The following is a 22,500-nucleotide window of genomic DNA, read 5'->3' on the forward strand; positions in this document are numbered from 1 at the left end:
CAATATATACACAATACACACACACATATATACACAATATATACACACATATATATACACACACATATATACACACATATATACACACACATATATACACACACATATATACACACAATATACACACACATATACACAATATATACACAATACACACACACATATATACACAATATACACACACATATACACAATATACACACATATATATACACACATATATACACAATATATACACACATATATACACAATATATACACACATATATACACAATATATACACACATATATACACAATATATACACACATATATACACAATATACACACACATATACACACACATATATACACACACAATATACACACACACATATATACACAATATACACACAATATACACACACATATACACACACATATATACACAATATATACACACAATATATACACAATATAAATATATATACACAATATACACACAATATATACACAATATACACACAATATAAATATAATATAAATATATACATCACAGTGATAAGGCTCATAATGTTCCTGTGTGTGTGTGTTTGTGTGTGTCTCTCTCTGTGTGTGTGTGTGTGTGTGTGTGTGTGTGTGTGTGTGTGTGTGTCTCTCTCTCTCTGTGTGTGTGTGTGTGTGTGTGTGTGTGTGTGTGTGTGTGTGTGTCTCTCTCTCTCTGTGTGTGTATGTGTGTGTGTGTGTCTGTGTGTGTCTCTGTGTGTGCGTGCGTGTGTGTGTGTCTCTCTGTGTGTGTGTGTGTGTGTGTGTGTGTGTGTGTGTGTGTGTGTGTGTGTCTCTCTCTCTCTGTGTGTGTGTCTGTGTGTGTGTGTGTGTGTGTGTGTGTGTCTCTCTCTCTCTGTGTGTGTGTGTGTATGTGTGTCTCTGTGCGTGTGTGTGTGTGTGTGTGTGTGTGTGTGTGTGTGTCTCTCTCTCTCTGTGTATGTGTGTGTCTCTCTGTGTGTGTGTGTGTGTGTGTGTGTGTGTGTGTGTGTAGCTCAGCTGCGTGGGGAGCAGCCCAGCTACCTGAAAGGAGATAACTTCTTTAAGTTCGTGTGCTGCGAGTGTTCGGAGGACGGGAAGGAGAGCTTCGAGAGGATGAGACTCACCTGGCAGCAGGTAACCATGACGACCACCACGCTGCAACCAGCAACCAGCAACCAGCAGTTACTGACTTAAACACCACCAGGAGTCAGGTTCTAGGTGCTGAGTTTGACTCAGAGAGCAGCAGGAGGAAGGGAAGGAAGGAAAAACAGGCAAAAGGAAGGAAGAAAGGTAGGAAAGATGGACAGTGAAGGACGGACAGACAGAAGGAAGGAAGGATGGAAGGGAGGAACGAAGAAAGGGAAAAAAGGAAGGTAGGAAGGACAGATGGAAGGAAGGAAAAAAGGAAGGAAGGAAGGACAGATGGAAGGGAGGAACGAAGGAAGGAAGGAAGGTAGGAAGGACAGATGGAAGGAAGGAAGGAAGGAAGGAAAAAAGGAAGTTAGGAAGGACAGATGGAAGGGAGGAAGGAAGGAAGGAAGGAAGGACAGAAGGAAGGTAGGAACGAAGAACATAAGAAAGGAAGGTAGGAAGGACAGAAGGAAAGAAGGAAGGAAAAGAAAACAGGAAGGAAAGTGGGCCGGATTGCTCCCCCCAGCGTGCCGGTTCTGGCCCACGGGCCTCATTTTTGACACCCCTGATCGAACAGGAAGTTACATCATCAGCATTAAAACGTCTCTGAATCAAAGACAGGAAGTCTAATCTCACATCTGCTGTTAAAATGTCTCAATAAGTCCAGAACATCAGGAGTGATAGGGTTAGGGTTAGATCATTTAAGAGGTGCTTTTATTTTGAAATTCCCCTGGCACTTCCACCTCCACCACAACGCTAGCAGCCCAGTAACCCAGTAGTATTATAGTAGTAGTGTGAGTGACTCTGCTGATGAGCTGGATGTTTATTCTCAGGTTGTGATGCTGGCCATGTACAACCTCTCTCTGGAGGGAACGGGTCGGCAGGGATACTTCAGGTGGAAGGAAGACATCTGCGCCTTCATCGGCCGACACTGGAACTTCCTGTTGGGAACGAGGTCGGTTTGATGGGTTAGGGTTAAAGCTTCACACAGAATAAATACATAAAGTTAAACATATATAAATGAGAACATGACTTATTATTGTCTCAGTAAAACTCATAACTGTGAATACAGCTGTGCTTTTATTTTTTCCTTCACCTTCCTGTCATTTCCTCCCGGGTCAAATTGTCCCCGTCTGTTTTGACTGTTCCTTCTTTCCTTCTTTCCTTCTTTCCTTCCTTTCTTTCTTTCTTTCTTTTCTTCCTTCCTCCCTCTCTCCCTCCCTCCCTCCTTTCCTCTTTCTTTCCTCCCCCCCTACCTTCCTCCCTTCCTTCTTTCCTTCCTTCCTCCCTTCGTCCTCTCCTTTCTCCCTCCCTCCCACCATCCTTCCCTCATTCCTTCCTTCCTTCCGTCCTTCTTTCTTTCCTCCGTCCTCCCTCCCTCCTTTCCTTCCTTCTTCCTTCCTTCCTTCCTTCCTTCTTCCTTCCTTCCTTCCTTCCTTCCATCCTTCCTTCCTTCCTTCCTTGACTCGAGGACAATAGGAGGGTTAAAAGTCATATATTAGGTTAAATGTGCCGATCCTCCTGATGAACTGGTGGACGGTGCGATCCCGTTTCCTGTTTCCTGTTTCCTGTTTCCTGTTTCCTGTCTGAGCCGCTGGTCTCTCTGCAGGAAGAAGACGTCGACGTGGTGGAGCACGGTGGCCGGCTGCCTGTCGGTCGGCAGTCCCACCTTCTTCCGGTCCGGAGCGCAGGAGTTTGGAGAACCCGGCTGGTGGAAACTGGTCCAGAACCGACCCCCGACTCTCAGACCAGAGGCGGATAAATCCAGCACCAAGACCAAAGGTACATTAACCCTTTATTGGGCAAATAATTATATTTGGTAACTTCTGTTAAATATCCCAAAATATCCTTCCTTCCTTCTTTCCTTCCTTCCTTCCTTCCTTCCTTTCCTTCCTCCCTGCCTTCTTTCTTCCCTTCCTCTTTTCCTTTCTCCCTCCCTCGTTCCTTATTTCCTCCATCCTTCCTTCCTTCCTTTCCTTCCTTCCATCTGTCCTTCCTCCCTCCCTCCTTCTCTCCTCCCTTCCTTCTTTCCTTCGTCCGTCCTTCCTTCCTTCCTTCCTTTCCTTCCTTCCATCTGTCCTTCCTCCCTCCCTCCTTCTCTCCTCCCTTCCTTCTTTCCTTCCTCCATCCCCCTTCCTCCCTCCCTCCTTCTCTCTTTCTTTCCTCCCCCCTACCTTCCTTCCTTCCTTCCTTCTTTCCTCCGTCCTTCCTTCCATCCTTCCTTCCTTCCTTCCATCCTTCCTTCCATCCATCCTTCCTTCCTTCCTTCCTTCCATCCTTCCTTCCTTCCTTCCTCCCTTCCTTCCTTTCAATGAGTGTCCTATAAAGGGTTAAAGAATAAGATCCAGACATCCACATAAGCACGCAAGCTAACAAAGACTCAGACCGCTACAGACAGAAACAAGAACAACATTAAGCAGCAACAAGATTCATTAAACAGACACAACTAATAAGCGAGCAGCACAAAGACATATTATATAAACACTTTATAAAAAGCAACAGTAATACTGGACCGTTAATAAAATGACAGTCATGACAGACGGCATCAGAAAGCTCCGACAGGCAGATTTATCTTCCTTTATTTGCTTGTTTGTTAAGTTTTGACTTCTTTTAATTATTATTAATTCTTTTATTCTACAGTACTGGCTTTGAGTTTAATAGTTCTATCTTTATATTAAATGTTAAATATATAAAGCACTCTGTAACTGGCTTTATAAAGATTATACTAATTACTATAAAGAACATCTTTTGGTCCTTTTTTCATTGAAGATAGATCCTGGCAGTAAGGTTTAATAAAGGGCTGGAAGTGTTTAGCTTTGTGTTCTCCACTGATTCACTAAAAAATAAAGAGTACTGAACAGTGTTTGCAGTGCTAGTTAGGGTTACGATAAATAATAATAATTATTGTTTAAACACATTTATTGTAAACTTACTCTGACGAAGAAGAAGAAGAAAAGAACATTTTGGTCCTTTTTTCATTGAAAAGTTTAAACCAGTTTAGTTACTGCAGAGAGAGGACGACTCGCTCTTCCTCCTGAGCCTCAGTCGCTTTATAGTTCATCATCGTTCTGAACGGCTTTACTAGAAGTTGGAGTAGAAAGCGACCGATGATCCGATCCATCAGGTCTCAGGAGGCAGGTTCATAGTGAGTGAACACGTCTGCACACTTCAGGGCCGTATATCGAGTTCTTAAGATGTATCAACGTGTTTTCAATCGAGATTTAGGACGAGACGTTATATTCTTTAGTGTTTGATAGATATAACCTCTTAATGTTGCACCAGAATGATGAATTTAACTTAAAGATGTACAGCATGTTCCTGAGGGGCAGCAAGCCTGAGGTCGAGGTCCAACCATCGTAACCTCATAATTCTGGGAACCTCTGCAGCTGTTTGAGTCACAGAGCGAAACCGAACTGAACTTCCTGAGCCAAACAGATCAGGACGAATATACGAACCGTTCCCTTTAAAGCTCTGCAGGCGACTCTGCAGGCGACTCTGCAGACGAAGTGAATATTCTGTTTACCTGCAGCTTCCAAACCGGCGGTGGACCCGATCATCACGGTGGACGGCCTGAGGAAGCGCGGCGCCCGGAACCCGGTGGAGAACGCCATGCAGCTGAAGGAGAAGCGTTCTCGCACTCAGGAGGCCAAAGACATCCGGCGGGCGCAGAAGGAGGCGGTGGGAGGCTACACCGACCGCAGCGCCTCCTCCACGCCCGTCAAACTGGGCGGAGGTCGTGGCGGCAGCACCACACGCCGGCCGGACCTCGTTCTGGAGAAAGGTGAAGTCATTGATTTCTCCTCGCTCAGCTCGTCAGACCGAACGCCACTCACAAGCCCGTCGCCGTCGCCATCGCCGGACTTCTCCGCTCCAGGAACGCCGGCCTCTCACTCCGCTACACCCAGCCTGCTGTCAGAAGCCGACCTGATCCCCGACGCCATGCCTCCTCAGGCTCTATTCCACGGTGAGCAATAACCAGACTCCTCTCTAACCACAGATGATATGTAAAGGCTTCTCTGGTCAGATCAAGTATGTGACCCTTAAACTAAAATGAGCTTGACACTCCTGATGTAAATGCTGATGGTGCGTTCTGTCTGCCGCCTCCAGATGACGAGGAGATGGAGGCGGAGGGGATGATCGACCCGGGGATGGAGTACATCCCTCCTCCCAGCGCCAACCTCGTTGCTCGTAAGAAGCTCCGCCCGGCTCCTCCGCACATCAAACGTGAAGCCGACAGCGAGGACGACGAAGGCCGCGAGCACGAGGAGTACTTTGAGGAGCCGATGGGACGAGGCGAGGGTCCGTCTCTCTCTGCCGGGGGGTGTGTTGGTGCCGGAGGGCCCGAGAGGAGGAGGATAACTCATTCTGAGAAAGCAGACGGAGCAGGCGCCTCCCAGAGTCCTCGGTACTCACCGCTCAGCCTCTATGAGGAGCGGATGCTGCTGCGCCGGCTGGACGCTTGCCCCCTGGCCTTGGCTGTCACTCCGCAGGCCAAACGCCTCCACAGGAAGCTGCTGGTCCGCCAGGCCAAGAGGCAGCGAGGGCTCCCCCTGCTGGACATCGACCGGGCGGTCAGCGCCACGCTCAGCCTGGTGGGAGGCATCTACGGCGCCCAGGAGGCGGGAACGCTGATGGGAGCTGGACTCATGGGGAAATACTGCACCAACAGCCAGGAGCTGCGGATCCTCGATCGCTTCCAGGTACCTTCAGCGTTCATCTGAGTCATGTTGTCTGTTAAGATAGTTAATAAAGTTTATATATGCCTATATCATGCCTTTCATGGATATTAGCTGCAAAGTGCTTTACATAGGCGACATTAATAAAAATTGCCAATAACAAGACAGGAAAGCTCATGAAGGCATCTATAAATGTCAAAGATAGTCCGTTTACAGAGAACCCTGAGACCAGAGGATGACAGTCGCTCTCAAACAGGAAACTCTGACAGGATCCTCTAATAAAGACTGTGTGTTTCTGTGTGCAGACCAAACTGTCCAGCAGGAGAGGCATCCAGCTGCAAACTGTGTCCTTCTGGCATCGGCTAATGGGAGCAGAAGGCAGTTTGGACCAGAGTATCAAGAGTCCGTACACCTCGCGCATCCTGAAACCTTACATCAGGTAAAGAGATTCCTTAAACCCTCCATCAGGTAAAGAGACTCCTTAAACCCTACATCAGGTAAAGATCATCCTGAAACCCTACATCAGGTAAAGAGATTCCTGAAACCTTACATCAGGTAAAGAGACTCCTTAAACCCTACATCAGGTAAAGAGATTACATCAGGTAAAGAGACTCCTTAAACCCTACATCAGGTAAAGAGACTCCTTAAACCCTACATCAGGTAAAGATATTCCTTAAACCCTACATCAGGTAAAGAGATTACATCAGGTAAAGAGACTCCTTAAACCCTACATCAGGTAAAGATCATCCTGAAACCCTACATCAGGTAAAGAGATTCCTTAAACCTTACAGCAGGTAAAGAGACTCCTTAAACCCTACATCAGGTAAAGAGATTCCTTAAACCTTACATCAGGTAAAGAGACTCCTTAAACCCTACATCAGGTAAAGAGACTCCTTAAACCCTACATCAGGTAAAGAGACTCCTTAAACCCTACATCAGGTAAAGAGATTACATCAGGTAAAGAGATTACATCAGGTAAAGAGATTACATCAGGTAAAGAGATTCCTTAAACCCTACATCAGGTAAAGAGATTACATCAGGTAAAGAGATTCCTTAAACCTTACATCAGGTAAAGAGACTCCTTAAACCCTACATCAGGTAAAGAGACTCCTTAAACCCTACATCAGGTAAAGAGACTCCTTAAACCCTACATCAGGTAAAGAGATTACATCAGGTAAAGAGATTACATCAGGTAAAGAGATTACATCAGGTAAAGAGATTCCTTAAACCCTACATCAGGTAAAGAGATTACATCAGGTAAAGAGATTACATCAGGTAAAGAGATTCCTTAAACCTTACATCAGGTAAAGAGATTACATCAGGTAAAGAGATTACATCAGGTAAAGAGATTCCTTAAACCTTACATCAGGTAGTATTAGTAGTACTACAGTATCATGACATCAGTGCGTTGGGTTTCCAGGAGGGATTTTGAGAACCGTCCCGTGAAGCTGCGGCTGCTGGCAGAGATCAGAGCGTACCCCCACAGGAAGGATCCTGATTGGCTCCCTGAACCTGAAGCCTCCATCGACTACTGCTACGTGCGTCCGAACCACATCCCCTCCGTCAACGCCATGTGCCACGACAGCTTCTGGCCAGGTAGCAACAGCTAACACACTCTGACCTGCTTATACATGAACCCATCCTTCCATGAATGTGAGTCTAAAGCCCCCTCCACCCCCTCATCCCCCTCACCAGGAGTGGACCTGTCAGAGTGCCTGCAGTACCCGGACTTCAGCGTGGTCGTCCTCTATAAGAAGGTGGTGGTCGGCTTTGGCTTCATGGTGCCGGATGTGAAGTACAACGAGGCTTACATCTCCTTCCTGCTGGTCCATCCTGAGTGGAGGAGAGCCGGCATCGGCACCTTCATGATCTACCATCTCATCCAGGTCTGTGAGGCCCGACTATGGTTGCTAGGTTACCAGGGTCAGGCTCCACTATGGTTGCTAGGTTACCAGGGTCAGGGTCAGGCTCCACTATGGTTGCTACATTACCAGAGTCAGGGTTAGGCTCCACTATGGTTGCTAGGTTACCAGGGTCAGGGTCAGGCTCCACTATGGTTGCTAGGTTACCAGGGTGAGGCTCCACTGTGGTTGCTAGGTTACCAGGGTCAGGCTCCACTATGGTTGCTAGGTTACCTGGGTCAGGGTCAGGCTCCACTATGGTTGCTAGGTTACCAGGGTCAGGGTTAGGCTCCACTATGGTTGCTAGGTTACCAAGGTCAGGGTCAGGCTCCACTATGGTTGCTAGGTTACCAGGGTCAGGGTTAGGCTCCACTATGGTTGCTAGGTTACCAGGGTCAGGGTTAGGCTCCACTATGGTTGCTAGGTTACCAGGGTCAGGGTTAGGCTCCACTATGGTTGCTAGGTTACCAGGGTCAGGGCTAGGCTCCACTATGGTTGCTAGGTTACCAGGGTCAGGGCTAGGCTCCACTATGGTTGCTAGGTTACCAGGGTCAGGGTTAGGCTCCACTATGGTTGCGAGGTTACCAGGGTTAGGCTCCACTATGGTTGCTAGGTTACCAGGGTCAGGGTTAGGCTTAGTAGTAGTATTACTTAGTATTGATTGAAAATGAGATAGTGAAGCTTCATGGTGACGTTGGGTCGTTGTGATGAATGTGACTTCCTGTTGGGGTTTGGGGGTTCAGGGGTCAGGGTTCAGGGTTCAGACTCGTGCTGACCGTCCTGTGTGTGTTTCAGACCTGCATGGGTAAAGACGTCACGCTGCACGTGTCGGCCAGTAATCCCGCCATGCTGCTGTACCAGAAGTTCGGCTTCAAAGCGGAGGAGTACATCCTGGACTTTTATGATAAGTACTATCCTGTGGACAGCACCGAGTGCCGCCACGCCTTCTTCCTGCGGCTGCGACGCTGAGACCACGACGCTCACCTGAGTTCACCTGCAGGACCTGCTGGGACAGACTCCACTGCAGCACAGCGCCTTGCTCAAAGGCTCCTGGACTGGAGCTGCAGAGCGAGGAGTCCGCCTGCTCCGCCTGACTCCAGCGTCACCGTGTTCATTACAGACTGTTGCTGCTTTCAGGAATCAGCAGCCAACCAACGAAGTCTCAGCTGTGCTCTTCAGAATCAGAAGCTCGACATTTGATCACATGTTCAGTTCTGTCTGTAAATGTCTTCACTGATGACGGATTCTTTTTGTCTCGTGGTTCAGTTTTTCCTCTTCTGTTGTATAAAGCTCGTCTAAATAAATGAAGTAATTTCTCATTCCTTCAGTCTGCAGTCTGCAGTTTGTCCAGCAGGGGGAGACATATTAAAATAGTTTATAGATCATTTATTAGCATTAAAGACTCAACACAAACTCATACTGTAACATTTGACTTTATTTTAGTCAGCAGTATAAACAGGAGAGCTCAGGAAGTGTTTCATACACAAGTTTGCTGAATACGTCTAAAATGAAAAAGGAAATGTGAGGATGAGTTTCAGGTCAAACTCGTTTCACCAGCATGAGATCATTCTCTCATCACAATCATCATCAGGAGCATGTGAGAGGACGGCATGACTCCGCAGCATTCAAACAGCTTCCTGCATGTAGTTACATGTGTGTTACCATGGCGACAGGAAACATTTAGACCAACATGTTTAACTATAAGTTTTATATCATTAACAGTCTGTCGCCTCCCTGTGATGCTGCTCAACTTCCTGTTAAACTGTCCGGTGCAGGTGCTCAGTTTGGTCAGCAGTGATGTCATCAGGTCAGCAGTGATGTCATCAGTCAGAAAACGTCCAGGCTCTGTTTGGTCAGCAGTGATGTCATCAGGTCAGCAGTGATGTCATCAGTCAGACAACGTCCAGGTTCAGTTTGGGCTTTCCCAGTTTGCCCAGTTTGCCCAGTAAGTCTCGACCCATCCTGGCAGCGAGCAGAGTCACCATGACATCACAGCCGGAGCTCAGCGCCACGTCGTACGCCGTCTGACTGGAGGCGTTCCTCCGCCTCAGGCCGGCTTTACAGCCCGCAGTGACACAGGTGTCACAAGACTTTTAACTTTAACTCATGAAGTCCCTAAGTGACACTTACTGAACATCCAGTCTATCAGTAAATAAAATAAACAGACAAGATATTTCTAATCTATCAGTCATATTTCAATATTATAAGTCAATCAATAAGACAATCTTCATACTCACCTGGAGTATTTCAGGAAGTTCATCACAGCTTAAAGCTTCAGTTACTGAAGGAGCAAACAGATTTGTAGAGTATACTAAAATCTGCACATCACAGCAATAACACCACTGTTAAAGAGCTGGGAATATTGATTGAACTCTACCTGCACATGGGTCTATGCCAACTGCCGGGAAATCCTGTTTACAGGGAAAGATGGCATGGTGGCTGACGTGTCACAACCGTTTGTAGACCCTGCTGGCATCTCTACACGTCACTGTTTACTAATAATACTGATTTGTCAAATAGCCAAGAAGAAGATAAGTGCTGGAAGATCTGTCCTTGGCTTGCTATGTTTTGCAAACAATGCCTGGAGGTTTTTAACCAGTTTGCAAAGGTTTCTTTCTCCAATAAAACCTCTTTGGTTGAGATATTTAATCTAAATCACCTGATTTACTACAGTCTGAATAACCAGACTCACCTGACTCATCATTCTCCATCAGGAATAAAAATACCATTAATGCCCAATGTGACATACACTATATTGCCAAAAGTATTCACTCACCCATCCAATCAGCTGTTCCAATCACTTCCATGGCCACAGGTGTATAACATCAAGCAGCAAGGCATTAGTGAAAGAATGGTTCGCTCTCAGCAGCTCAGTGAATTCCAGTGTGGTGCTGTGATAGGATGAAACCTGTACCTAACCCTAACCCTGTGATAGGATGCCACCTGTGCAACAAGTCCAGGCAGGAAATGTCCTCGCTCCTAAATATTCAGTCAACTGTCAGTATTATAACAAAGTGGAAGCGATTGGGAACGACAGCAACTCAGCCAGGAAGTGGTCGGCCACGTAAAATGACGGAGCGGGTCAGCAGATGCCGAGGCGCATAGTGTCAATCGCTGCAGACCTCCAGACTTCATGAGGCCTTCAGATTAAGAGCAGTGCATAGGGAGCTTCATGGGTTTCATGGCCGAGCAGCTGCATCAAGCCAAACATCACCAGGTGCAAAGCGTCGATGCAGTGGTGTAAAGCAGCTACTGGACTCTAGAACAGTGGAGAACCGTTCTCTGGAAGGACGAATTACACTTCACCATCTGGCGATCTGATGGAGGAGTCTGGGTTTGGCGGTTGCCAGGGAAACGGTACTTGTCTGACTGCATTGTGCCAAGTGTAAAGTTTGGTGGAAGGGGGATTATGCTCTGGGCTTGTTTTTCAGGAGCTGGGCTCAGCATACCAAGAGATTTTGGACAATTCCATAATCCCAACTTTGTGGGAACAGTTTGGGGACGGCCCCTTCCTGTTTCTACATGACAAGGTCCATAAAGACATGGATGAGAGAGTTTGGTGTGGATGAACTTGACTGGCCTGCACCGAGTCCTGACCTCAACCCGATAGAACACCTTTGGGATGAATTAGAATGGAGACTGAGGCCTTCTGGTCCAACATCAGTGTGTGACCTCACAAATGTGCTTCTGGAAGAACGGTCAAACATTCCCATAAACACTCCTAAACCTTCCCAGAAGAGTTGAAGCTGTTATAGCTGCAAAGGGACCGACGTCATATTAAACCCACTGGATTCAGAATGGGAGGTCACTTAAGTTCATATGCGAGTTAAGGCAGGTGAGACAATGCTTTTGGCAATATAGTGTAGATAGGTATGTATATGTAACTTTTAAGATCTTTGATACTAGAGAATGTTTTTTTTTTTTTAATGTCAGAAATGTGTTGTTGGTGGTCTGTCTAGTCTGTTTTATGTCCCCCATAACCTTCCTTGAAGGAGAAATGGTTGCAGATTCTTATGGGTTAAACACAACAAGCTCCACTCTGGGATCATATTTCATTGTTCCCTCCCCTCAGAGCTACAGAGTAAAGATGGGTGTAATCAACATGTGACGCAACACAGAGGTTGCCAGGCTGCTTTTACTGCAGGATCACATGATCAGATCAAACTTGACTCATTTATTAGGAAGTGAAACTCAGAGAGTCATTACCTCTGAGAGCTGAAATGGCACAGAACGATCAGCTGGACCGAGAAACACTCAGCTGTGTGATCTGTCTGGATCTACTGAAGGATCCGGTGACTCCTTCCTGTGGACACAGCTACTGTATGAGCTGTATTAAAGGATTCTGGGATGGAGAGGATCAGAGGAAGATCTACAGCTGCCCTCAGTGCAGAGAGACCTTCACACCGAGGCCTGTCCTGAAGAAAAACACCATGTTAGCAGATTTAGTGGAGCAGCTGAAGAAGACTGGACTCCAAGCTGCTCCTGCTGATCACTGCTATGCTGGACCTGAAGATGTGGCCTGTGATGTCTGCACTGGGAGGAAGCTGAAAGCCTTTAAGTCCTGTCTGGTGTGTCTGGTCTCTTACTGTGAGAATCACCTCCAGCCTCATTATGATGCAGCTCCATTTAAGAAACACAAGCTGGTGGAGCCCTTGGAGAAGCTCCAGGAGAACATCTGCTCTCATCATGATGAGGTGATGAAGATATTCTGCCGTACAGATAAGAAGTGTATCTGTTATCTGTGCTCTGTGGATGATCATAAAGGCCACGACACAGTCCCAGCTGCAGCAGAAAGGACTGAGAGGCAGAGAGAGCTCGAGGTGAGTCGACTAAACATCCTGCAGAGAATCCAGGACAGAGAGAAAGATGTGAAGCTGCTTCAACAGGAGGTGGAGGCCGTCAGTCGCTCTGCTGATAAAGCCGTGGAGGACAGTGAGAAGATCTTCACTCAGCTGATCCGTCTCCTCCAGGAAAGAAGCTCTGATGTGAAGCAGCAGATCAGATCCCAGCAGGAAACTGAAGTGAGTGGAGTCAAAGAGCTTCAGGAGAAGCTGCAGCAGGAGATCACTGAGCTGAAGAGGAAAGACGCTGAACTGAAGCAGCTCTCACACACAGAGGATCACAACCAGTTTCTACACAACTACCCCTCAGTGTCACAACTCAGTGAACCTACAGACTCATCCAGCATCAATATCCGTCCTCTGAGATACTTTGAGGATGTGACAGCAGCTGTGTCCGAGCTCAGAGATAAACTACAGGACATCCTGAGGGACAAACGGACAAACATCTCACTGAGAGAGACTGAAGTGGTTTTACTGTCAGAACCAGAACCAGAACCCAAGACCAGAGCTGAGTTCTTAAGATATTCACGTGAAATCACTCTGGATCCAAACACTGCAAACACAGATCTGTTATTATCTGACGGGAACAGAAAAGCAGAACGAATGAGTCAAGATCTGTGTTATTCTCATCACACAGACAGATTCACTGAGTGGGGTCAGGTCCTGAGCAGAGGGAGTCTGACTGGACGTTGTTACTGGGAGGTAGAGTGCAGCGGAGGAGAAGTTTGTGTAGCAGTTGCATACAAGAATATTGAGGCGAGTGCATATGGATTTGGATATAATGATGAATCTTGGGCTTTATATTGTGGAACTGACAGGTATGCATTTTGCTTCAACGAAATAGAAACTCCTGTCTCATGTCGTGGTTCCTCCAGAGTCGGAGTGTACCTGGATCACAGAGCAGGTATTCTGTCCTTCTACAGCGTCTCTGAAACCATGACTCTCCTCCACAGAGTCCAGACCACATTCACTCAGAAACTCTATGCTGGACTTTATCTTAGTTATGATGAAGTTACAGCTGAGTTGTGTAAACTAAAATAGACAGAAGTCATTTCAGACTTCATGTGTCAGATGTTGTAATTCTTCATGTTTTAGTCTCCATGTTTCTCAGCTGCTCAGAGATCAGCTGACATGCTAATAGTGATATTCAACACTTTTTTTTCTCTATGTAGGTTTCATTTATATTTTGTTTCTATCATGTATATCAGTTTCTTTAAATGAAGAGATATAATGAGATCAAAATGTGTTGTAAATCACCACCAATGTTGTCTTATACACAGTGATTAGAGCTACTGCTCAATGTTTCCAGGACGTTACCGTTTGCCATATTTTAAGAAGGCATTTTGCACTGTGAGTGAAGTTGTGTGCACAGTTAGTTACCTCCCTCTGGTATGTATGTGAGGGTGCTTGTGTAGTGTTAAAGGAGTATTCTGAGCAGTGTGTGAGGTGCAGGGCCTGCCATAGACATTGAATCTACATCTCTGCTTCAGTTTTTGTCACTGCAATATCTTTGCTATCTACAACATGTTCAGTTCTGTCTGTAAATGTCTTCACTGATGACGGATTCTTTTTGTCTCGTGGTTCAGTTTTTCCTCTTCTGTTGTATAAAGCTCGTCTAAATAAATGAAGTAATTTCTCATTCCTTCAGTCTGCAGTCTGCAGTTTGTCCAGCAGGGGGAGACATATTAAAATAGTTTATAGATCATTTATTAGCATTAAAGACTCAACACAAACTCCTACTGTAACATTTGACTTTATTTTAGTCAGCAGTATAAACAGGAGAGCTCAGGAAGTGTTTCATACACAAGTTTGCTGAATACGTCTAAAAATGAAAAAGGAAATGTGAGGATGAGTTTCAGGTCAAACCTCGTTTAACCAACATGAGATCATTCTCTGTTATCACAACCATCATCAGGAGCATGTGAGAGGACGGCATGACTCAGCAGCATTCAAACAGCTTCCTGCATGTAGTTACATGTGTGTTACCATGGCGACAGGAAACATTTAGACCAACATGTTTAATCTAACTATAAGTTTTATATCATTAACAGTCTGTCGCCTCCCTGTGATGCTGCTCAACTTCCTGTTAAACTGTCCGGTGCAGGAGCTCAGTTTGGTCAGCAGTGATGTCATCAGGTCAGCAGTGATGTCATCAGTCAGACAACGTCCAGGTTCAGTTTGGGCTTTCCCAGTTTGCCCAGTAAGTCTCGACCCATCCTGGCAGCGAGCAGCGTCACCATGACATCACAGCCGGAGCTCAGCGCCACGTCGTACGCCGTCTGACCGGCCGCGTTCCTCCGCTTCAGGCCGGCCTTACAGCTGCAACACAAACAGTGTGATGATGTCATGAGGACACGTGATGATGTCATGTGTGACAGATAAAACACCTCAAACCTCTGATTACCTGCTGGCTCTGAGGAGCAACGCTGGATGCTCCAATAACAGGACGAAATAAGAACAACTCAACATGAAATATGGGAAATTGACTCGGTTGGATATTATAAAAAATACATTAACATACTGGCTCCTATTTGACATAAGGTAGGAAATAGGATCTTTGGTTAATACATTTAATAATGCTTTAATCACTCTTGTTAGGTTAGGGTTGCCTACTCTGTTGTTTGTTTGACATGAAAATTAAATAAAAAGTTGAACCAGCAGGGTTCCAGGTGTTACCTGAGCAGGACCTCGGCACTCTGCAGGCCTTCAGAGCCCAGAGCGGCAGCCTCATGCAGAGCAGTGTTCTTCATCCTGAGGAAGAGGAGGATTACATCATATTCAACATTTATTGCACAGACACACTGCAGTTCCAACAAGTATTTTACAGCTAAATGTGAAACTGTTGCAGCTTTTAACTGAGACTTTGCTGTAAATGAGGAAACAGTTTGAATCCACAGTGCGGCTCCTCGTCCTGATAATCGTTCCTGTTCTTTAAACACAACCAGCTCCACTCTGGGATCAGACTTCCTTGTTCCTTCCCTTCAGATCTACAGATTAAAGATGGGTGTAACCAACATGTGACACAGCACACAGCTGCCAGTCTGCTTTTACTGCAGGATCACAGATGTTTAGTATCAGCAAGTGAAGCTCAGACAGTCGTTGAAATGGCGCGGAAAGATCAGCTGGACCAAGAAACCTTCTGTTGTTCGATCTGTCTGGATCTACTGAAGGATCCGGTGGCTACTTCCTGTGGACACAGCTACTGTATGAGATGTATTAAATCACACTGGGATGGAGAGGATCAGAGGAAGATCTACAGCTGCCCTCAGTGCAGAGAGACCTTCACATCGAGGCCTGTCCTGGGGAAAAACACCATGTTAGCAGATTTAGTGGAGCAGCTGAAGAAAACTGGACTCCAAGCTGCTCCTGCTGATCACTGCTATGCTGGACCTGGACTGAGGACAAAGACTGGGAGGCAGAGAGAGCTCGAGGTGAGTCGACTAAACATCCAGCAGAGAATCCAGGACAGACAGAAAGATGTGAAGCTGCTTCAACAGGAGGTGGAGGCCGTCAGTCGCTCTGCTGATAAAGCAGTGGAGGACAGTGAGAAGATCTTCACTCAGCTGATCCGTCTCCTCCAGAAAAGAAGCTCTGATGTGAAGCAACAGATCAGATCCCAGCAGGAAACTGAAGTGAGTGGAGTCAAAGAGCTTCAGGAGAAGCTGCAGCAGGAGATCACGGAGCTGAAGAGGAAAGACGCTGAACTGAAGCAGCTCTCACACACAGAGGATCACAACCAGTTTCTACACAACTACCCCTCAGTGTCACAACTCAGTGAACCTACAGACTCATCCAGCATCAATATCCGTCCTCTCAGATACTTTGAGGATGTAACAGCAGCTGTGTCACAGCTCAGAGATAAACTACAGGACATCCTGAGGGACAAATGGACAAACATCTCACTGAGAGGGACTGAAGTGGTTATACTGTCAGAACCAGAACCAGAGCCCAAGACCAGAGATGAGTTCTTAAGATATTCACGTGAAATCACTCTGGATCCAAACACAGCAGACACAGATCTGTTATTATCTGACGGGAACAGAAAAGCAGAACGAACAACTATATTCCAGTCCTGTTCTACTCATCCAGACAGATTCATTAATGCATGTCAGGTCCTGAGTAGAGGGAGTCTGACTGGACGTTGTTACTGGGAGGTGGAGTGGAGTAGAGGATCAGTTTGTGTAGCAGTCTCATACAAGAACATCAGCAGAAGAGGACGTCAATCTGGATTTGGATATAATGACAAATCCTGGTCTTTAGTTTGTAGCACTAACCGCTATCAATTTTGGTTCAACGACGACTTTACTCCCATCTCATGTCGTGGTTCCTCCAGAGTCGGAGTGTACCTGGATCACAGAGCAGGTATTCTGTCCTTCTACAACATCTCTGAAACCATGACTCTCCTCCACAGAGTCCAGACCACATTCACTCAGCCTCTCTATGCTGGACTTTATCTTAGTTATGATGAAGTTACAGCTGAGTTGTGTAAACTAAAATAGACAGAAGTCATTTCAGACTTCATGTGTCAGATGTTGTAATTCTTCATGTTTTTGTCTCCATGTTTCTGAGCTGCTCAGAGATCAGCTGACACGCTAATAGGGATATTCAACACTTTATTCACTTTATGTATGCATCGTTTATATTATCAGTTTCTTTAAATGTGACTTTTTCCTGTGAGTTTTTATCCATGGAGGCTCTCACTGCTCATCACCATGTTTCTAACCTTCACTGACATTTCTTCAGATGAAACTTCTCTTTGTTCTAAATGTTAGTTTCATGTTTGATGTATTTGTGTCTGTTGTTTCTTAAACAGAGAAAACAGCAGAACTTCCTTCATCACAGATATTTTGTTCTCATCACTTTGTAAATTCATAAAGAAATGTTCAATCAAACTGTAATGATCATGATAATAATCAGTAATGATGTTCTTGTACATAGCTGACATTCTGGGTTACACTAACTGACATTCTGGGTTACACTAACTGACATTCTGGGTTAAACTAACTGACTGTGTGGATGAAATCAATCTGAACATGAAATCATTGATCACACTTTACTGATTGGATGTGTCAACAATCTGAAGCTTCAATAATCAATAAAGATGATTTTTATCAACAGTGATCAAAGTGTTTTCTTCCAAATATATTTTATTATTTAGTATTTTATTCAAAGTTTGAAACAAACAACAGTTGAGATTTATTAGTTATGAAGTTATTAATTAATGAATGAATAATAAATAGTCTCCTTACTGTCCGGACTGCTGGTTGATGTCGGCGCCTCGCTGCACCAGAACAGGAAGGACGTCATGGTGACCGTTCACCACGGCAACAGCCAGCGCGTGGCGGCCATCGCTCCCGCAGCAGGACGGGTCGGCTCCCTGGTGGGTAACAACAAACACACCAGTCAGAGTTAACCTCAGGGGAGCAGCTGATCGACCGGAGAGGCTCGTACCTGATCCAGGATCTGCTGGACGACGCTGATCTGAGCTCGACCCGGACCGAGCTCCTTCAGCAGCTGGCCGTCCTTCACCTGCAGCCAGGACAACCAATCACAGACCAGACTCATTCTCTTACATTCAGTTTCCATTTTGAATCCCAGAAAACAGACAGAAATTAACCTGAGCAGCTGTAAATGTTTCTTACTGGAGGTTTGGGCGCTGCGTTCGGTTTGGAGGATTTCATCAGAGCAGTCAGATCACTTCCTGTCAGACACACAGATTAAACGTGTATGTAAGTATATATGTCATTTCATAATTTTACAAGTTTTAATGACTTCACTTTAATGACTTGTTTAAACATCAGCTCACATTTACAGCCTTTAGTTAGCTGTGTTGATTTATTGTCTAATTAACAAACATTATTCTGCACAGGCCTCAACCTGACTGAGCCCACTGAGCCTGCTGGAAGTATTAAACAACATCAAATGGAAATATTCAGGTAAAGTACCAGTTATAATAAATGTGATTAGCTGATGAGTGCATGTTGGTCTAAACCACAGAGAATCAAACAGAACAAGCAGATCATGAGTAACGCTGCCGAGAAGTTGAACTGTCCGTCCGTCCGTCTTCTGGCGCTGGCACCAGGACACCCTAGGCCGCAGTTCGATGATTGACTTTGTAGTCATGTCGTCGGACTTGCGGCCGCATGTCTTGGACACTCTGTCAGAGAGAGTTTCAACTCCCACCTCCGGGAGAGCTTCGACCACGTACCGGGGGAGGCAGGGGACATTGAGTCGGGGCCTGTCGGGGCGGCAATCCCCGAACCCGCTGGTGGACACCGGCGGTGAGGGATGCCGTCAAGCTGAAGAAGGAGTCCTATAGGACCTTATTGGCCTGTGGGACTCCCGAGGCAGCAGGCAGGTACTGACAGGCCAAGTGGAGCGTAGCTGCGGCGGTCGCTGCGGCAAAAACCCGGACATGGGAGGAGTTCGGTGAGGCCATGGAGAAAGACTTCCGGACGGCTTCGAAGAGATTCTGGACCACCATCCGGTGTCTCAGGAGGGGGAAGCAGTGCGCCGTCAACACTGTGTACGGTGGGGACGGTGTGCTGCTGACCTCGACTCGGGACGTTGTGGATCGGTGGAAGGAATACTTCGAAGACCTCCTCAATCCCACCAACATGCCTTCCGGTAAAGAAGCAGGGTCGGGGGACCCTGGTATGGGCTCTCCTATCTCTGGGGCTGAGGTCACCGAGGTGGTCAAAAAGCTCCTCTGTGGCAGGGCCCCGGGGGTGGATGAGATCCGCCCGGAGTTCCTGAAGGCCCTGGATGTTGTGGGGCTGTCATGGTTGACACGACTCTGCAGCATCGCGTGGACATTGGGGGCAGTGCCTCTGGATTGGCAGACTGGGGTGGTGGTCCCCCTTTTTAAGAAGGGGGACCGGAGGGTGTGTTCCAATTACAGGGGAATCACACTCCGCAGCCTCCCTGGTAAGGTCTATTCAGGGGTGCTGGAGAGGAGAGTCCGTCGGATAGTCAAACCTCGGATTCAGGAGGAGCAGTGTGGTTTTCGTCCAGGCCGTGGAACAGTGGACCAGCTCTATACCCTCTGCAGGATCCTTGAGGGTGCATGGGAGTTAGCCCAACCAGTCCACATGGAGAAGGCATTCGACCGTGTCCCTGTCCCTGTCACTGCTCTAAACTTCCTCTGAGTGTATAAATGTGACTCATGCAGGTTTTACGATGAATGAATGTTGTTTATGTTGATGTGTGAGTTCTTACTGCTGCTGTCGGCACGTCGCTCCGTCACGCTGCTCAGAGTCTCAGACCGACCAGCAGCTAAAACACCGTCACCTGCTGGTCCGATACCTTCAGGATCCACCTGAGACCAAACAAACATCAGTGAGTCACGACTCCACTCGTCAAGTTTTCCTCCTAAACTTGAGTCACAGCTCAGGTTTCAGTAGTCTGACCTGTTTTTCTTCCCGCCCGGCCGACACGAAGCTGACCGTCAGACTGACTTCGTAGCGATCTTCCTGAATCACAGCAGAAACCATCTGAGGGAGGCGGGAGCACAACATGTCATGTGACACCCAGGAATCAATCAATCAATCTTTATTTATATAGCACTAAAGTTATCTCAAGGCACTTTACACACAGAGCAGGTTTAGACTGTACTCTTTAAATTTACAGTGAGATACAGGTGAGATACAGGTGAGGTACAGGTGAGATACAGGTGAAGTGCAGGTGAGATACAGGTGAGATACAGGTGAGATACAGGTGAGATACAGGTGAGGTATAGGTGAGGTACAGGTGAGGTACAGGTGAGGTGCAGTGAGGTACAGGTGAGGTATAGGTGAGGTACAGGTGAGGTACAGGTGAGGTGCAGTGAGGTACAGGTGAGGTACAGTGAGGTACAGGTGAGGTACAGGTGAGGTACAGGTGAGGTACAGGTGAGGTGCAGTGAGGTACAGGTGAGGTATAGGTGAGGTACAGGTGAGGTATAGGTGAGGTACAGGTGAGGTACAGGTGAGGTACAGGTGAGGTACAGGTGAGGTATAGGTGAGGTATAGGTGAGGTACAGGTGAGATACAGGTGAGGTACAGGTGAGGTATAGGTGAGATACAGGTGAGGTACAGGTGAGGTATAGGTGAGGTACAGGTGAGGTATAGGTGAGGTATAGGTGAGGTACAGGTGAGATACAGGTGAGGTACAGGTGAGGTATAGGTGAGGTACAGGTGAGGTATAGGTGAGGTACAGGTGAGGTACAGGTGAGGTACAGGTGAGGTATAGGTGAGGTACAGGTGAGGTATAGGTGAGGTACAGGTGAGGTACAGGTGAGATACAGGTGAGGTATAGGTGAGATACAGGTGAGTTACAGGTGAAGTACAGGTGAGGTACAGGTGAGGTACAGGTGAGGTATAGGTGAGGTACAGGTGAGGTGCAGGTGAGGTGTGTTGTACCCGGCCCATGCGAGGTTCTCCCAGCAGAGCCCTGAAGGGGGCGTTGTTCTGGGCGTAGCTCCTCAGGTGAGCACACACATGATCCAACTGCTTCCTCCAGTAACCTGAAGAACATCGAGAGAGAAGAATCACTACTGAGGTAGGACTTAACCTCGACCGCTGTGGTGGTGGTCAGCAGTAGTATCAACAGTATCAGTAGTATTAATTGTAGTATCAGTAGTATTAATTGTAGTACCAGTAGTATTAGTAGTACTATCAGTAGTACTTTACCTCGGCCCGGGCTGATGGCGGTCAGCAGTAGTACCAGTAGTACCAGTAGTACCAGTAGTACTATCGGTAGTAGTATCAGTAGTACTTTACCTCGGCCCGGGCTGATGGCGGTCAGCAGCGGTTGGCGGTCTCTGGAAACCTGCTGCCTGCTGAGCTGTAGCGCCCTCTGCTGCTCCTTCCTGTGGAGCTCGGTGGCTGATGGGAAATAGAGTCCGACAGTCTGTGTGTGCTGCTCGGCGGTGGACGGGCGTGATGTCACAGCGGGGGCGGGGCCAGAGGAGGGCGTGGCCTGCCAGGTGGCATCATGGGAAGTGGAGGCTGAAGCCTGCTCACTCAGCTGGTTAACATGATTTAAGGTGGATTAGAGAAATGTGGGAGAACTTAGCTTTATCTCTTGTTCTAGCTAACTACGTTTACTGTCTTAGTTTTATAGTTTAACACACGTAAACATACAGGCTGCTAGTTTTTTAACATATCTGATGAAGAAAGCAGAGATTTGTAGGCCGACTAAATTAAAGTAATGATTTCAGGTGTTGATATAATGTATTGGAAACGGTCCCACATCACCCTGATCCAGCCTATGACGCCTGTGTTGTGCTGTTACCGGTTTGTTGGTGGCGCCCCCTGTGGGCCGGGTGGAGCTGCTGCAGGATGTGGGGGGGGCCGGTGCTTCCAGGAAAACACCGCAGGCGGCGCAGTAGAAGGCATACGGGTGTCCGCTCGCTCCACAGCGCCAACACATCACACAGCTGGCTGCATGACCGGGCTGGCAACACATATCACAGCACTACAAGTCCCAGAATGCATCACACCACACATTAGTTTGGCTCCAAGGCTGCAGCCAGACTCAACCATTGATTCACCGGCTAGCAAAAGACCCGGACTGTTTAATCTTTAATATTAATGTCCAAGAGTTGTTTTGATGTAACTGTTGTAAAACCTCACTGCTCAGATGATTCTAGTCTAACCTCTGAATCTGGAACCTTTACTCTGAACCATTCAGCCTTCAACAGAGACAGCACACGTGGCTTCAAGACACCATTTGGTTATATTTATTAAGTTAATTATTAACCAGTTAATTAATAACTCATTACATTTAACGAGACTGAACCGGCTGCCCTGCTATTATTAAACATCATTATTAATTATGTGTTGGCAATTATTTCTTATTTCTAGATCTCGAGGACATTGGTCAATCAACCTGTCAATCAGGACGTAGCCCCGCCCCCTAATGCATACCCTGCTTTATCGTCACATATAAAATCAGGGAGGCCAA

General features: G+C 46.8%; 3 protein-coding genes across 3 annotated transcripts in view; all 3 read left to right on the top strand.

The window, feature by feature from the left end:
• Nucleotides 1-22,500, top strand: part of LOC128377823 (NACHT, LRR and PYD domains-containing protein 12-like) — a 419,396-nt gene that overhangs the window by 178,129 nt on the left and 218,767 nt on the right. The window lies entirely within an intron of this gene.
• Nucleotides 1,027-9,030, top strand: kat14 (lysine acetyltransferase 14). Its single transcript, XM_053337684.1, has 9 exons — nt 1,027-1,140; nt 1,971-2,092; nt 2,747-2,919; nt 4,667-5,101; nt 5,245-5,837; nt 6,119-6,252; nt 7,234-7,409; nt 7,509-7,699; nt 8,510-9,030. Exons 1-9 carry the CDS (start codon nt 1,120-1,122, stop codon nt 8,681-8,683), a joined length of 2,019 nt encoding a protein of 672 aa, XP_053193659.1. The 5' UTR covers nt 1,027-1,119; the 3' UTR covers nt 8,684-9,030.
• LOC128375240 (tripartite motif-containing protein 16-like) lies at nt 11,935-14,682 on the top strand. The gene is made up of 2 exons (XM_053335540.1): nt 11,935-13,577; nt 14,607-14,682. The coding sequence occupies exons 1-2, from the start codon at nt 11,935-11,937 to the stop codon at nt 14,680-14,682; spliced, it is 1,719 nt and encodes a 572-aa protein (XP_053191515.1).

This window comes from Scomber japonicus, chromosome 2 (assembly GCF_027409825.1).
Source record: "Scomber japonicus isolate fScoJap1 chromosome 2, fScoJap1.pri, whole genome shotgun sequence".
NCBI lineage: Eukaryota > Metazoa > Chordata > Actinopteri > Scombriformes > Scombridae > Scomber > Scomber japonicus.